The sequence below is a fragment of the Phoca vitulina genome, unplaced genomic scaffold, assembly GCF_004348235.1.
Source record: "Phoca vitulina isolate PV1807 unplaced genomic scaffold, GSC_HSeal_1.0 scaffold5, whole genome shotgun sequence".
In the NCBI taxonomy this organism is placed as follows: domain Eukaryota; kingdom Metazoa; phylum Chordata; class Mammalia; order Carnivora; family Phocidae; genus Phoca; species Phoca vitulina.
Genome location: NW_022589708.1, coordinates 44,556,718 through 44,575,141, shown reverse-complemented (window position 1 = coordinate 44,575,141; position 18,424 = coordinate 44,556,718). Strand labels below are relative to the sequence as shown.

The window sequence follows — 18,424 nt, the reverse complement described above, 5'->3', positions numbered from 1 at the left end:
GAAGTGACCGCCTCTCGGCGCTGGAAACGCGGGCGTTACTTTCTGCTGTACAAAAAAAAAAAAAAAAAAAAGTCTGCATTCGTTTCCAAGGTGTGCAACTCAGAAAAGTGACCCCAAACAAAAAATAACCAGCCTTCGATGGAGAGCAAAGTCTCGTGGTCCTTGCTCACAAATTGGCCTGCGATTTCCAGACCCCAGCGGGTCTGTGGGGCATCACGGCCTCCGCCAGGCTGTAACCTCCAAGCCCCACGCCAGGCCTGCCCCTGCGGCCGCTCGGAAAACGCGGCGAGCGGAACCCGCACGCGGAAGCGCCGGCCGCACTGAGCATGCCCAGTTGCAGAGCCGACCAGAGGAGTTTTTTTTTTTTTTCTTTTCTTTTCTTTCGGTTTTTTTTTTCTTTCTTTCTTTCTTTTTTTTTTTTTTTGGTCTCAAGTAGGAGGCCTACCCCCCCACCCCCACCCTAGCCCCCCCCTACCCCCGGCCTAAGCAGCTACCATGTCTGAGGTCCCCGGCGCGGCGTTGTCCCAGGCGGGTTGGTAAGTGGCGAGTCCCGCCGGCCGCCCGGCCGCGGGCGCGGGCCGGGGCCCCGAGGAGGGTTGGGGTTGGGGGCGGTGGGGTGCGTGTCGGGGTAGGCGGAGGCCGCCGCCCGCCCCCGGCCTCTCCCCGGGCCCTTCGGGCCGGCTCCGCCCCCGGCGCCACGCGGAGCCGGGCGAGTCCCCCAGCTCCCCTCGGGGCGGCCGCGGCGGCGCGGCCTGGGCCCGGGGCGGCGGGCGGCGGGCCGGGGAGAGGCCGGGGGCCGCGAGCAGAGCAGGCAGGGTGGCTGGCGGCCCAGGCCCGAGCGGATCCGCCCCGGAGGATCTGCCACGCTGTCCGCGCCGCTCTGGGGAGAGTTGCTGCGGCGGGACGAGGGGAGGCGAGGGCTGGAGGAACGAGTGTGGCGGAGAGGGGCGAGCGCGGCCGGAGCCCGCGGGCCCGCAGGAAGTTGAGGGCCGACCAGAGCCAAGCCCGTGTGCTGCCCGGCCGCCTCTTTCTCCTAATTTCAGAGCAGTGTGTACCGACCGGTGTGAAGCTGCCCTCCGTGGCACACACACAACTTCTGAAGCTAAGAATGACCTCATTGTCAACTCGTGTGGGTGCTCCGTGGAACTTTTCTTGAAGCGATGGCAGTGTTCTGATTTTTAAAGACGTTTCATGTTAAGATTTTAGAACCTGAAAGCAGTAAAAAAAATTATGCGAAATTAAGCAGTTTCTGGAACTGAGGCCATTACGGTTGTTAACATCCAATTTAACTCAGTAACGCTTTTGCAGGCCTGCATAGGCACAGTCTGAGAGGAGGGGTGGGAAGGAGGATAAAAAAGATTTGCCCCAGCTCTCTGAAAGTTCACTATTTTGGTGAAAAGGGGAGAGAGGGAGGCATTACAGGAACAAACACAAAAACGGGAAACAGTGGCAAACTGTGCAGAGGGGCAGGTAAATGTGCTGTGGAATTGGAGGGGAAGGAGAGTTCATTTCCTAGAGAAGTAGGTTTTGAAAGACCGGTGAGGAAAAGGCTTTCTAGACAACCACTGGAGAGGCGACACATAAGTAGGAAAGTGCTTATTGGTTTGCAGAACTGACACTAGATCCTGTGGTTCGTGGAAGTAGGAGGGTGTCCAATGAGGATTAAGACCAGAAAGGTTGGGCCAGGTTATGGAGGCTACAAGTGCCTAAAAGATATGTATTTGATTTTGTGAATAAAGTTTTCGATTGGAATGATGTAACAACACTTATGTTTTGAAGAAGGGGCTTCTGGCTGTGCAGGCACTTTCCTTCACAGGTGAGGAGACAGGCACAGAACCGTTAAGTAACTTTCCTGACCTAGCTAGGAAGTGGTGGAGTTGAAAGGTGAGCACAGGGGAGCTGGTTCCAAATCTGGTGCTTTTAACTATTATGCGTTGTTGTTCCCATAGTTTTTGCGTACAACACCATTAGGGTGACAGGCTACGGAGTTAAAAACTCACCGTACTCGGTTTTTATTTTTGTTCTGGAATCTCTACCTTCAGTTTCTTTACCTCACAAGGATGTTTTGGATAATCTTGGATCACTCTTTTATTTGAGTTTCTCTCCGTTCTTCATTAGATTGAACCTTAGTTCTTCAACCTAGTTACACGATTTCATTTACAAACTTGGTCTTTTACTTCTTTCCAACATGACCCCACCTCCAAAGGCTAGTCTCATTTATTTTGGTTCCAAACACATATTGTTCTTTTTTGGACTACAAGCTCCTTAAGGGTGGGGAACTGCAACTTATTTTTCTGTGTATTTGTAGTGCCAGGGAGCCACTACAGTGTAGGTTCTTAGTAAAGTCTGATACAATTGACCTTGGAATGCCCCTGCCAATCAGAATTCTATAGCCAGGGTCTCTACCCAAGCTTAGCTAGTGCCTCCCTTTTTTGTTACTTGGTGATAAGTCCCTAGCAATGTTATATTGTAACATTTGTCACTTTATGTTGCAAATGATCTGTTTGACATGTTTCTTCTTCCACCAGACTTTGTTGCTTTTGTATGGCAGTGACTCATAAAGGCAATAGTAATCTGCGGGTCTAATAAGACTTTTTCTGGGAGTTTACATGTAATTCCTAATGGGTCTTGAACAGATTAGATTTGTGCCAAAGAAGAGAGGAAGGATCGTAGGTGTTCAGGTAGCCTATATAGATCTTATATTTAAGTAGAGACTTACTATGTTAAAATGCAGAATCTCAAAAGTTTAGGCAGAGAAGAGCACTGGAAGAATTTAGGACCATAGAGTACCACCACAGTGTGGTGGTTATGTTTAAATAATGCACTAAATACTACATTGATCTCTTGTAGTGTTTAGTTATATGTGTGGAATAAACTTCACTATGAGAGGAGATTTGGCTCAGTTTGTCTCAATAACAGATTTACTTAATGCCTTTTTGTTTTTTCTCTTTGGAGATTCCCCTTAAGGGGGAATTGCATATTTCTACTAACCTTTTGAATTTTCAGAATTTTTATAGAAATCTCAACCTTTTGAAATTTCAAAAAATAGGAACATGTTAGAACATAATTAGTTGAGATTGTGTTTTTGAAAAGGTATTTTCCATAGAATTAGTGATGGCACAGCTTAACACCCTTATGTGCAGATGAGGATGCTGAAGCACAGAGGGAATCAAAGATTTGCTCAGTTATAAGTGGCAGATCCAAGAATACTGCCCAAATGTGTGGAATAAAGATTCAAAACTCATTTCCATCAAGCCATGGTGACCACTTCTAATTTAAATTGTTGATCAAAAATAACACATTTTAAAATAGAAAATTGGATTAAAGCATTTTGTGGTGTGTAAATTTACTTTCTTCTTTGGGAAAGATAAGGTGCTTGTGCTGAGGAGTTTGGAAACAAAGAAAGCTTTATCTTGCAGTGGCCCACCTAAGTGCTGATTAGAGTTATCTGAAAATGGTTAATTCTGTGTTTTGCAAAGTCTAAGGTATCTGAAAGGTAAGGCACTACATTGTATGTCTTTGCCTTACCTAGCAATTTTGAGTTGAAGATACCATAAGGTAGCATGAGAAATAGTGTTTCCACTTTATTCTGAAGGAACACAGTTTCTTAGAAACTCCAGATTTCTAACATGCAAGGCTTAACCAGGTTGTGCTCTGGGGTTTTTGTCTTTGTGTTTCTGTTAGAGGGGAAATAGAAGGATGAACACACAAGTCTTCTTACCTGATTCCCCTTGAACTTCACCTTCTCCTTTGTGTTCTATTTGATTACTGGTGCTACCACCATACTGACCATCCGCTGGCCCAAGTGTATACCACCAAACTCCCTTCCCTTTCTTTCACCTTTGAACAACTAAGAAAGACTACAGCTTATAAAAGTCTTTGTTAAAATTTAGCACTAGAGAAGAACAACTGTGAGATAAATAAAATAGGAAGCACAATGGCAGTATGGAGTATAAAGTGAATGCTCTTTTGTCTTGGGCCTGCCCTCTTCCACATGTTGCCTTGAGATAGCTATTTCAAAGTGGTACTTCAGGAGAATTTGCTGGAATTTCTAATTTCTAACTTTTGACCTATCCACAGATGGAGAGCTTCTTTTCACATGCCATCATGTAGAAGCTTCCTCCCAAACACATTAATGATCAAGACCAAGAAAGTCAGATTTCTGGTTCTGTAGCCCACCCTGCACCTTTCTTGTATGGCTTCTGTTTTGAGAGACACACCTCTTCCCCAGGAGATTGCTGGTGAATGATCTGTTTTCAGATGGGAAGCAACCTTTACAGCACCATCAACATAACTTTACTTTTACGTGCTACACTTTTGGTAACAGTCATATGAGAAGAGTTTATACAAAGGGTATAAAAGTTTTGCTCCCATCATATTCCAACATAACTTTTAGGCAGAAGTACATTTGCAAAGAATATTGGTAGTTCTTTACAAGTTGTATATTAAGTGCAAGATATTTTATTGTCTAGAATTGTAAAATATTTTATCATTACCACTTTGATATAAACATACTCTTGATACACCGTTTCGGAAAGGATCAGAACCATTAAAACAATTTTTTTTTTTTTAGCTGAAACAATAATAGATCATGTTGAAGAACCCTAGAAGAAACCAGTTGCTTTATGTTTGGTTTTCAGGGGAGCTTATCAGAGACGTCCTATTTTGAAACATTTCCGATTTCTTATTTTATAAAATATTTTATTTATTTATCTGACAGAGAGAGACACAGCAAGAGAGGGAACACAAGCAGGGGGAGTGGGAGAGGGAGAAGCAGGGTTCCTGCCGAGCAGGGAGCCTGATGCGGGGCTCGATCCCAGGACCCTGGGACCATGACCTGAGCTGAAGGCAGCCGCTTAACTGACTGAGCCACCCAGGTGCCCCCATTTCCGATTTCTTTAATGAGCATTTTTAACTATCTCTTTGGTTTACATTGTTTGTGAAATTATAGTTCAACAGTAATAAGCCTTGTTGACCTTCTGTCTTAAAATATGTTACATATTGCCTGGCGGCTTCTACTGATACTATAAACTGCTAAAAATGCCTGGATATTCTGTTAAACTGTGCAAGTTTTAAGGTTTCAAGGTGCTGTTTGCAGTGACTTTTTTTGGTGAATAACCTATAAATCTAGTTTCAACTGCGTGTAGACTTGACTGCCTCAAGCATAAAGGGGGCATAAAAAGAAACTTGCTACCTCAGCAAGTTGAAAATAATTTTCTCCTCTCACACAGCAGCATTTGCTAAATCAAGTAAAAATTACATAGTAACATTTCAAGAACCATAAAAATATAACTACATCAACTTTTTCAGCTTATGTTTTCTCCTTTTGACAAAAGAAGGATATTGGCAGTTTGACTTACCATGTTGCAGTTAAGTCCCATCTCTCTAGAAATTCTGACTTTTTGTAAGGTGTAGGATCTGGAAGTAGCTGAAGAAGACTTTACCTCCAGATGATTTTTAGAAGAAGCAGACTGCACTCCCAGCAATGCAAAACAATTTATGTAAAAATTGAAAAACTTTTGTTTTCATAGAATGAAAATAAAAAAAAGCAGAGAAGAGAGGCCAAAAAATGTGTGGTGATAATGTAAAATATTAACAGGGGTGTCAAATCAAAGATACTGAGAGCAGAAAAGAAGCACCCTGGTGATAGAGAGAAAGGGGAAAGAACCACATCATGCTCCAGGGCTGGATAGATCCTACGTGTGCCTTAGTACTGTCACCCCAACAGGTTTCACACCCTTACTCTGTGGGTGTGAGTCTGTGTGCATGTGTGAATACTTCTTACACTTATTACAGCTTTACAGCCTTTATAGTGGAGACAAATAGCTACCCTTATCTTAGGATAGTGCTGCTGAAGGTATGGTATCTTTACAACAGTAAGTCTCTGCAATAATGCAGAGAAATATGTAACCCTATATAGTAATGTGTGTACTGAAATACACGCAGTAAATGTTATGCCTCTTATACACAAGGAACTGTTAGTTTTTGTGATGACATACAAGTCAGTCAGAATTTAAACATGCTATATAGTGGCATTTTACTTGGGAAGTCTGGAAGGCTTTCCAGAACTAATGATGTGTAAGCAGGGTGTGTTGTATATGCCATCTCATATGGTGTCTAGTCTTTGTCTAGGGAAAAAACAAGGCAGATTCATTGATGCATTCATTCAACAAATAATTATTAAATATCTTGCTGTAGCAGACACTTTCTTTAGTACAATCAGATGTAGTCTTATGGGGAGAAAGCCATTAACTATATATTCAAACATTGCATCTGTAAAATATACCAGAGATGAAAAGGGACATAGTTCTAGAAGAGCTTATAAAAGGGAAATTTGGTGTCTTTGTGGTGGTCATAGAATGCGTCCCTGAGATCTGGAGGATGAGTGGGAATTAAATAGGTTAAGTAAGGTTAAAGAAGCATATGCAAAGTTCATAAGGCAGTAGGGAGCATGGTGAGTACAAAGGTCTGAAGGACTGGGATGAATGGAGGACAAGATAGGGACGGTATAGGGAGATGGGACTGCGAGATACTTAGGGTCTAGATCATGAGGCTTGGGCCTTTTATTCTGGAGGCAATAGAAATCAGTTGGAAAGTTTTATCAGGGGTTGGGAGGCTTGAAGTAGCGATGACATTGTAGTTAAATTTTGAGAAATGCTTGCATTGAAGAAAATGGCTCAGAGCTTGGCATGAGTAGATGGATGGATAGAGTGGTGGTGATGATTGAGATGGAGAGCAGAGATTGATTTGATTGATATTTAGGAAGTAAAATGGACAGAACTTTTAGATGGATTGTATTTGGGAAAGAGAGAGAAGGAGGTGTCAAGGGGTTGATTTCTAGGTTTCTGGCTTTTATACCTGAATTGTTTACAATACGTTTAGATAGGGAGTATTAGAAAAGGAACACACTTTTGAAGGGTGGATCATGAATTGAAGTTGGACATTATTGGAGTGTGAGGTGCCTTTGAGTCATCTAAAAGAAGATGCCAGTTAGACATTAGGAAATACTAATCTTGCACTAGGAAGAAGACTGGATTAGAGATATAAATTTGGAGTCATTCAAGTATAGCTGATGACTGAAGCAGTGCATAGATAAGATCATCTAAGGCTGCACTGTCCAGTATGGTAGACATTAGCCACATGTGGCTACTGAATACTTGATACACGTCTAACTCAAATTCAGATGTGCTGTAAATGTCTAATACAGACTGGGTTTGGAAGACTTAGTACAAAAAAGGATATAAATATCTCTCATTCATTTTTAATATTGTTTACATATTGAAATAATGCTATCAGTATATTGTGTTAAAATATATTTTTAAATTAATTTCACATATTTCTTTTTACTATTATGTATGTGGCTTGCACTATATTTTTATTAGATAGCACTGATCTATGATCTAAAAAATCAAGCTTAAAGTGAGAAGAGGCTAGGTTCAAGCACTGAGGAATTTCAGCATTTTAAAGGAGAATTAGCCTTTTAGGAGCTGCCAGAGAGAGGGAAAAGCATTGGAATATGAAATCATTAACTTTTCTGAAAAGAGAAAATGTACATATCTTTAAGAGTTTTGTGACAAGATTATTTGCTTAGGTCAGTATTGGATTACTGACTTGCTGATATTAGAGATTCAGATCAGTTTTTAAAACATTTTTTATAAATTTAGGTATCTGAAGGTCCCTTTTTTTTAAATTCCACCTCCATCCCCTCAAAACTCCTTTAAATATAAAATGCAAAGGGGAGCGTCTGAGTGGCTCACTTGGTTAAGTGTCTGTCTTCCGCTCAGGTCATGATCCCACGGTCCTGGGATCAAGCCGTACACTGGGCTCCCTGCTCGGGGAGGAGCCTGCTTCTCTCACTGCCCCTCCCCCTGCTCATGCTTTCTCTCTCTCTCTTTCTCTCAAATAAATAAATAAATAAATAAAATCTTTAAAAATAAAATGCAAATAAAATTCAGCTGCAGCTTTTCAGGAGACAGTCTGTCATGGATATTAAGTGAAGACGTTAAGAAAAAAAACATTTTTATTTTACTAAATTCCTAAGCAAGACCTTGAGAAGTTTGAAAATTAATAAAGGTAGATTTTTAAAAATATATAATCTGAAACATTAAACATAAATGTTGATGGGAACACTTGCTAAATAAATTAAGCCAACATTTTATAATGGCTTTTGGAATTAATTCAGTTTAAGTTTTGTTCTGAAAGAGAAAGAGGGATGTATGCAAGTTTAAGTGTCCAGAAAGTTGATAGATGATCATGATAAAATGAATGAAATAATTTTTCCTTTTGCCATAAATATATTCTAATATTATTAGATCCAGTTTTTCTATTTAGTCAAAATAGTTTGATTGATGTTTTGTAAGATCCTGTAGGACAAGGATCAAGTTTTGTCATGTTTCTATAGCATTCCTAGCAGTTAGCAGGGTGTGAAGTCCACAGTAGACACAGAAATGCTTGTGGAATGAATGTTAGTACCATTGTAATTAGTCTCAGGATGTTTCATCATATTGTTTTTCTATTCTCAAGGAACATGAAACTTATTCAAGCTTTGTATAGAGTAGAAAATTGTTACTTGTGAAATGAATGTGAAATTTTAAAAATCAATTTTATGAAAAAAATGTAATTTTTACAGAAATGCAGGGAGTAACCTGTTAAAGCTTTCTCTATATTGATACTTACTTCTGCCTGAACACAAACATACACTTACAGATATGTTGATAACATTTCTTTGCATGGGACAACCAACTGTTCCTGTACGGCTTTGAGATGTTCTCTCTCAAAACAATGTTTATAGAAATTATTTTCAGAAGTTTGTTTTTAGTATAAGTTTGTCCTAGGTCCTAATTATTTCTTTACTCATTTGATATTTTATGAGATGCTACAAATTTTTACTTTTCTTTTGGTATTTCAGAATTGCTTGTTATCTTGGGGTCCCTGGTTAGAAAGGCATTAGGATGATGAGGTTGTAATTCATTCTGTGGCCTTTGATGAGGCAAAGCGGTAGGCACTTGGACACCTTCCAGTTTAGTAAGCTGGCAGAGGGTTCCAGTCCATTGGGTTTTAATATGAGGACCCTGCCAAGCACAGGTTGTTCTTTTGTTGACTTTCAATTATGAACACCAAAAAAGACCATGTGTATGTTGCTAGTTAGGTTACAAAACGTGTAAAATAGGTTTCTTCTCAGTGGCCTTCCTCAGTTTACCATACTCAGAATGGCAGATACTATTGACCCTTTCTCCCGGAGCTGAGAGCCTAGGTTGGAATGCAGCGGCCTCTGTTCCTGGGGGTTTGCCATGATCTTTTGTCCAGGCTGCCTGCTGAGTCTCTTGGTTTGTTTCACTCTAAATTGTGAGTAACAGTGAGATTTTTCCAGGATTGTGTTGATTTACTTCTTTCCTTAGTTGTGCTTCTTGGGGAGGGGTGGTACAGGGTTAAAACCCAGGCTCTATCAGACACTTCTTTGGACATTTTGAAGTTTTACAGGATCAGGATATACTTTTTCTTTATTTTGATTGCTGCTGGTAACATTTTTTGACTGCTTTTTCTGGTTGTGGTTATTTGCTTTGTTTTTACTTTTTTTTCTTTAATTACGCATTTATTAGAAGTCTTTATAAGCGGGACACCTGGGTGGCTCAGTCAGTTAAGCGGCTGCCTTCGGCTCAGGTCATGGTCCCAGGGTCCTGGGATCGAGTCCCACATCGGGCTCCTTGCTCGGTGGGGAGCCTGCTTCTCCCTCTGCCTGCCTCTCCCCCTGCTTGTGTTCTGTCTCTCTGACAAATAAATAAATAAAATCTTAAAAAAAAAAAAAAAAAGAAGTCTTTATAAGCATATGTTAATTAGGTGTTTCTTTGATAATTAACCATTGGTAAAATGAATGTATTTTATATACATACATTAAAAATATGATTGCTCTATCAATACCATGAAATTTCATTGCCCATTTTTGTATCTCTGTTTACATCATTGCTGGTGCAAAGTAACCACCCAAAATAACTTTTAACTTTCTTGGTAAACACATCTAGCTGTTCTTTGCTACACAGAGACACCTGCCATTGTACTCATTAAATTTTGATTTGACATCATGAAAAAGATAGTGCAGTGTAGTGGTATAGATGTTAATGGGTACAGAGTAATAATATTTAAATGATACATGACAAATCATAGTGTGTATTCTGGAATCTGATTATCTTGAAGGGGCAATAGGGCCTTGAAGTTTTTACCAGTTTATACTTATGTGAATAAGCATTTATATTGATGTTATTTTAATTAAAACACAAAACTGGCCTGAGGTATACCCTTCTAATATTTACAGAACTGCTCTATATTAGATAGGTTGAAATCTAGGCTGATGTACAAAGACCCCATATTACAAAGGTCTAAAAATCATAGCTTTTTTTTTTTCCTCATCACAAAACAACACACAGTGATGGGGAATCTGCTTTGTGCTGTCATTTAGGGACCCAGGTCCCTTCCATCTTACTGTTTTGTTGTCCCCTAACACCTGCTACTCCAAGTATGGTCCTAAGATCAGTATCATTAGCATTACCTGGTAGCTTGTTAGCAATGTAGAATCTCAGTCTCTACCACAGTGCTACTAAATCAGCATCTGTGTTTTAACAGGATTTTCCTAGTGACTTTTTTGTACATTAAAGTTGAAGAAGCACCACTTAGGGTATTGTCATTGTTTCTGTGTATATAGCAGAGTCACTGCCACATGTGAGTTTTAGGTCGCAGGAAGGGAAAGGGCAGCTGAGAGCCATAGAGTCAGTTCCCTAATGGGAATGGTGGGAAACGTCACTTCCTTGGTTTCCAAGAACTTAGTCTCACCTACCTGAAAGGGATTCTGGGAAATGTGGTCTAGCTCAGTGATTCTCAAGCTGTTGCCAGTTTTTAAAATTTCCAGTTTTTCACACATCAGTACTTTTGTAAAGTACAAAATCTTGTAGCAATGTCAAATTGCTCTAAGAGATTCTAAATGCTCACTTCAGTTTCTGTACTTATTCCATCATGAAGCAGTAACAAAGAGTTTGAAGACTGGCGTGGATCCATGGACCACACCTGAAGTAGTTCCCTTCTACCTGAACACATTTTGAATTTTTCACTTACTGATATTATTCAAATTATGGTATAGTTGCATGAATTTGGTGTGAATGAATGAGGCATTGTTTTTTTGGATTTTATACTTTTGATTTAATTTACTTGTTAATATTCTACTTAAATTTTTTTAAAATTATTTTTAGTGATAATCTTGTTTGTAAAGGACTTCTTAGCTTGCAAAGCCCTCTTTCCCTAATTAAATGTCACTCTATAATAATAAGTAGTAAGTATGTATGTATTACATTTGCTTATAAAAGAGGATTGCAAGCCTTCTTCGTTTAATCATGTGGTTGATATCTAGTATGACACATTAAAGAATGGTCATGTTTGTTATGAGGTAATACCTTTCCACTGCATTTTGTAACTTTCTTATACTTTTAGTTATGAATTAATACGAACTAATATTAGTTTACAATCGGTGTTATGAGACTTATCTGTGCCGTTGTCATATTGGCTAACATTGCTTGACATTGTTTGAATTACGCCTGCCTAAACATGTTTTCATGGAAAATAAAATTGAATTGGACTGTTGGTGGTCTTTTAAAATGTTTCACCTTATCACAGTAACTTTCATGTGTAAATTGAATTGTTTTTCGTTACTGGTAATGCTCTACTGCCTTAAGCAAAAGTATATTTAAAAAATGTCTGATTATAGATTTCTGTGTATCTAAGACATGTACTTTCAAAGTGGAAAAATAGGCTGTTTGACTGAATGTTTTTGTTATATTCAGCTTGCTTGTTGCTGTTATGGCTTGCCTCGTGTTGCCCCACAGCACCAGTTTTTTTTTTCTTTTTTGCCTACGTACCCAGTGTACAGGAACTAAGAAGTCAGCAGGAAGTCAGCATTGTGGAAGAGGAACAGGCTGTGAGCTGGAATTGATTTGTGTTTGGAACTGAGATTAGTAAATTACGTGACTTTGAGTAGTTAATTTATATTAGAATTACTAGTTAATTAGAATTAATTGATTAGAATTATATCAGAAAATTGGGTTACCATAAGAGATTACTGAGAAAAAGAAAATAGTTATGAAAACACCACATGTATCCTTTATTTTCAGTTAAATTTATACCTCCTTATTTATTTATTTATTTTTTTAATTTTAAGGTTTAACTGAAGTATAGTTGACCACACAAATATACCTGAGTCTTGAGAAGCAATGTGGTTTGTGGTTAAAAGCATGGACTCTGAAGTCCAACTCTCTTGAGCCAGGGTCAGTCCTGGTTCTGCCACTGATTAACTATAACCTTGAGTACATTAATTAACTGCTTGCTGCCTCAGTTTGCTCATCTGTTAAGTGGTGCCAATTGTGGGACCTAACCCATAGTATACTTAAGAGGATTAATGAGTTGATACACTCAAAGTGTTCGGAACGCTGCTTGTCGTATGCTGAGCGCCCAGTAAATATTTGCATTTTTTTTTATTGCATGTTAAGCCTGGACTCTTATAACTTACTGCTGCCAATAAATAAATTCATGTAACTTGCACATATATGCATTTCTGATATTGTGTTATTTTTGAAAAAAGTCCTTTATTTTAAAATATCTTATATAGTCTCTTAAAGGATTATCTTGATAAAGACAAAATCCTTATATCTTATGGGTTTTGAATCTCATTATAAAGTATGTCTTACCATTTGGTAATCTTGTAAGTGTTTGTGCCTCAAATTAAAGATAAGTGATACAGATAGATAGGATATTTCATATAATATTATTTCACTTGTACAGGAAGAATGAAAAGACATTTGAGAGGGAAAACTATCAATATTCAATCTCTTATTTTGGATGTGAATTTAGTAAGTCTCAGAAGCTGAGGGCAGGTAATTTAATATTCTTGTTGAAATGTTGCATTGTTATTAAGTATTTGCCTTTTAGTTTTATAAATAAGGATTTCATTTAAGGAGTAATGAGATGTCCTCCTTAAAAATTAAATGTTTGGAGCCAGTTATGTAATAGTAAATTCACAGAACAATATAATTTTTTAAAGATTAAATACATTTTTTAAGAGATACATCTCTTGAGTCTAGCTTTTAAAGAAAAAGGATTATATAGCTTTATCCTAAGTAAGGAGTTGGCAAGCCATGGCCCAGTTTGACCTCATGCTTACTTTTGTTAATAAAGTTCTATTCATACACAGCTAGACCATGCATCTGTGGCATGGACAGAGTTGAATAGTTGTGACAGAGATCCTATGGCCTTCAAAAAACCTACAATTTTTACTCTCTGCCCATTTATAGAAAAAGTTTATTGGCCTCTGTCTTAAGTAATTAATGAAGTAGATTTATTAGTTCATTATTACTTAGAAGACGTGGAATAAGTAGTACATGCTACTTTTCCAGTATTTGTCAAAAATAACTTTCCAGAACAACCACAGTCTTTGTTCATATCCTTATTTGTAATGACCGGTATGAATGGTGCTGCCTCACAGATTAGTAAATCCTAACTATTTGATAGGAATGTGCCACTCCTTGCAGTGGGGCTTTCTATCAAATACAGAATTGTCAGGTGTTTTTGAAATGGTCTGCTGATTTTAATAGAACTTTTCCATTATGTCCTAGGGCAGATAGAAATCCTTCATTGCTTTCAATTGACAATTTCTATCACACCTGGACAACTTTTGGATTTTATAGAAAACCTAGACTACAGATAGTTTTTATCAAATCAGTACTGCTTAATGGGAGGAAACAGTGGATGTGAGGTTGAAAAACCTGTTAAAACATATCAATCCTGAGTAAAATATAGAAGTTTGTCTTTAAATAACAAAACCTATTTGGTAGCCAATCATACTTAAATTAACCTAATTTATTTGTAATAAGCTGTTTTTTTTATTGATTTATTTTTAAAGATTTTATTTAGGAGAGAGAGAGCACAAGCAGGGGGAGTGGCAGGTAGAGGGAGAGGGAGAAACAGGCTCCCCTCGGAACAGGGAGCCCAATGCAGGGCTTGATCCCAGGACGCTGGGATCATGACCTGAGCTGAAGACAGATGCTTAACTGACTGAGCCACCCAGGCACCCCAATAATAAGCTGTTTTAGATGAGAAATTGAATTCATGAAAAAAATTTCATGCCTTGATTTGACAAAAACTGTAGATGGAGTTTTTTAACAGTGTCCAGGGGACTAGGCACAAAGGGTCTAATAAAACCCAGTTTTTCAATATCCAGTCTTATACTCATTCATATTTTTCCTTTTTGGATATGGGTCTTCAAACTTGTAGAGTTGCCAGTCCCACCATATAGAGATTCATATTCACTGGGATTCTATTTCACAGTTTCCATTTTTGACATTATTCTCATTATAGAATGTTTCATCAGAACTTTTACTTTTCACCTAACCACTGTGGTATACTGAGATATAACTAATATAGTGATAACAAGCAAGCATGCCATTTAACAAATGTAACCAATAATAGGCAAATGCCATTACTGAGGAAACAAGGCCCTGAATTTTAGCTAAATTAAATAGATCACTACAATCTTGACAGCTCATCCACACACTTAAAGAATATAATAGTTTTGAAGAGTGTATTAGTTTTTCTGTAAAAATCATGATTAATTTTACGTATCAAATTGTAAGATATATGCAAATTGAATCACTCTTCTCTCAAATGGCTGAACTTTGTATGGATGACTTGATGGATTCCCCAAGTACCAACCTGGTCCAGAGATCCACTAAGAGTTTTAAATCAGGGCCATGAAAAGATCAGATTTGCTGAGTTTACAAAGATCACTCTGGCTTCTATTTCAAGGATGGGTTGAGAGATCAATATTCAGGCAGGGACAACTTAAAGAAAAACGTTCTTTAGAGATAAACTTCATCAGTGAATTTTTTCTTAAGGGAAATTGAAGAAATGGAGAATTCTGATTTGCTCTCAGTGCCCTTGACTTGTTTCTTTCCTCCCCCACAATTTAAAAATAAAATCAGTTAATACTATTTATTCCATTAGTGTTAGTGCTGGTGGTTTTTTGATGTTTTTTGCTTAAGAGTTCATAAGTTTATTGGATGCCTCAAAATTAAAATACCTTCTGAAAATTTATTTTTATTTATATTTGCATTTATATTAATAAAAATACATTAAAAAATAATGTATTTTGAAGTGTAAAGTTTTTTTTTTTTTAAAGATTTTATTTATTTATTTGAGAGAGAGAGACATAGTGAGAGCAGAAACACAAGCAGGGGGAGTAGGAGAGGGAGAAGCAGGCTTCCTGCCGAGCAGGGAGCCTGATGTGGGACTCGATCCCAGGACCCTGGGATCATGACCTGAGCCGAAGGCAGACGCTTAACGACTGAGCCACCCAGGCGCCCTGAAGTGTAAAGATTTTTAAGGGAAGAAAAGGAACACCTTATAATGGAGTTCTTAGATCTAGATTTCTGAAGAGGAGCAGGAATGTTATTTTTTTTAACTAATGAAATTTTAATAACATGTTGATGAAAAAGCAGTGATTACTGCCAGATGGGAATATTTGCACTCACCTTTCTCATGACTGATAGGATCAACTACTGCTTGATTCCCTTCTTATTTCCGTGCTATTTCCAAGCCAGTATGTGAATGAAGCTATATTTAAAGCATTCATTTAATAAGTAGATATTTATTAAGACATTTTTCTCCAAGATCTGAGTTTCCTTTTTAAGAAAATATTTTATAAATGCCTTTTCTGGTATTTTTCCTTCTTTTGAAAGTTGCTGCTTTAATGTTGAGCACATGTATGATTCTATCACATACGTAGCACATACACAGAATGCTGTTACCAGTCTTTGTGTTATTTTCTACTTTTTCACCTGTGCCTACTGTTGCCATTGCTGTTTGCTGCAGTCTGAACTTGTGCTTCTTCCACACTACTGAAATGCTTTTGCTGAAGTTATCAATAACCTGTTGGTGAGGTACATTTCAGGCTTTTCCTTACTGACCTCTTTGCTGCATTGGAGGATATTAGTCGATGGTACATTCATCTCACCAGTCACCAAAGAGTCAGTTTGCCTCTTACCATTCTCTTATATTTAAATTAAGAGTCAGTCCTGTCAGTTTTACCTTCTGAATATTTTCCTACTTCAGGCCTTAAATCTTGGGAGGACATTAGAAGCCTCCTGATTGGTCTTCTTCTTCTCCCAAATTGGCAGGGCTGGGTATTAAGGAGGGCACATACTGATTGGAGCACTGGGTGTTATATGCAAACAATGAATCATGGAACACTACATCAAAAACTAATGATGTAATGTATGGTGATTAACATAACATAATAAAATAAAAAAATGCAAAAAAAAAAAAAAAGAATAAGTTACCTAAAATGATTGTTTAACCTTTAGATTTCTTGTCACCTACAGGATGAAGTCTGTCTTCCTTACAAAGATTTGTGTGTGCTCTTGTTTGTCTCTGGCTTCATTTCTTGCTCCTTCCTCTCTGTAGTTGCCGCTCCAGCCACATCAGCCTGCTTATTGATCTCTCATGTATGCGGTATATTGGGTATGATTATTGTGTCATTTCTTATCTTGCTCTTTCGGTCTGTAATGCTTTCCTCCATTTAAGTTAGTTGATTCTTGCCTTTTATATTATCTTATTTTAAGATTTTATTTATTTTAGAGAGAGAGAGCTTGCAAGTGGGGGGAGGAGTGGAGAAAGAGGGAGAGGGACAGAAGCAGACTCCCTGCTGAGTGGTGAGCCCCACACTAATGCCTACGCCTAGTGTCTCAATCCCAAGACCCAGACAGAGATCATAACCTGAGCTGAAATTAAGAGTCAGTCTCTTAACCGACTGAGCCACCCGGGTGCCCTGCCTTTTATTTTAAAACATAGCCATCATCTTTTATAGGAAGTCTTCTCTAACAGGAAGAAGGTATCCTTTCTTTGAGTTCCTGTAATATTTTATCTCTAACTCATTGTGCTGTAATTATTCATATGTCTCTGAAAGTCAGTTAAGCTTCACTGGAACTAAATTTACTTGAAGTCAGTGACTATGTTCTTTTTTTATCTTTGAATTCCTAGGACTAGGAGCTCAAATGTTTACTGAATAAAGAAAGTGATGGGACTTTTCTTTTTTAATTGCATTGTAATTAACATACCTTAAAATGTGTAGGTCTTAAGTGTTTAGTGCAGTAGGTTTTGATAGTTGTGTGCACTTAATGGAACCACCATTCCAAACAAAATACAAAACATTTCTGTCACCCAAGAAAGTTTTCTCATGCTTTGTCCCTTCCACTGGCCTATTCCCTCCAGGTCATCTTTTTCTGACTTTTGTCATCATGAATTAATTTTCTTGTACTTGGACATCATAAAAATGGAATTATTTTTGTCTGACTTCTTAGAAGCTTGACATGTTTTTGAGATTCATTCATGTTCTTGCCTGTATCAGTAGTTCGTTCTTTTTTTTATTGTTGAGTGGTATTACATGTTAACTGTGCCATAATTTGTTTAGTCATTTTCCTGTTGATAGCCATTTAGGGTTGTTTTTTGTGTCTGGTTATTAGGAATAAGACTGTGAACACCTTAGACAAGTATTTTTGTGGGCCTATGTTTTCATTTCTCTTGAATAAATATCGAGGAGTGGAATTGGTGGATCACAGGGCAGATTTATGTTTATCTTTATCAGAAATAGCCACTTTATTTCCACATATGTGACATTTTACACTCTAACAATGTGTGGGACATCTGGATTCTCTACTTTCTCACCAAAATTCAATGTTTTCAGTCCTTTTAATTTTAGCCATTCATGCTGATATGAAATGGTATCTCATTCTGGTTTTAATGTGTATTTTCTTGATGATTAAATTTATTAAGATATTGAGCCCTTTTTCATGTGCTTATTGGCCATTTGTATATATTATTATGAAGTATCTATTTGAGTCTTTTGCCCACTTAAAAAAATTGGATTCTTTGACTTTTAAATACTGATTTGTAGGAATTGTTTGTATGGTCTAGATATAAGTCTTTTGACAACTACATATGCTGTGAATGTATTTTTCCATCTTTTTTTTGGTTTATTTTTTTAGTAGTATCTTTTGATATTAGAAATGTTTAATTTTGGTGAGGATCAGTTTTGTCAGTTTTTTCTTTTGTGATTAGTGCATTTTATGTTCTGTCTAAAAATTGTTGCCTACCTCAAGTTGTGGCAATATTCTTTTATGGTTTCTTCCAGAAGCTTTAGGGTTATATTTAGATATATGTCCTAATTAATTTTATGTATAGCGTGGGAAAGAGGCTGGTTTATTTAGTTTTTTTAATGCAAATATTCAGTTATTTCAGTAATATTTGTTAAAAAGATTTTTCTTTCGTTATTGGATTGACTTGGCATTTTGGTTGAAGATCTATTGACCATATTCTGTGTGTCTATATTTAGACA

The 18,424-nt window shown here is 37.8% G+C and overlaps 1 protein-coding gene across 2 annotated transcripts in view; it reads left to right on the top strand.

Moving 5' to 3' along the window:
• The first annotated feature begins 458 nt into the window (after nt 1-458).
• TDRD3 (tudor domain containing 3) overlaps nt 459-18,424 on the top strand; it is a 156,061-nt gene continuing 138,095 nt past the window's right edge. For both annotated transcript variants that reach the window (XM_032402894.1, XM_032402893.1), the window contains exon 1: nt 459-536. In XM_032402894.1, the coding sequence (XP_032258785.1) occupies nt 496-536 (41 nt within the window). In that variant the 5' untranslated portion in view covers nt 459-495. The remainder of the gene's footprint in view (nt 537-18,424) is intronic.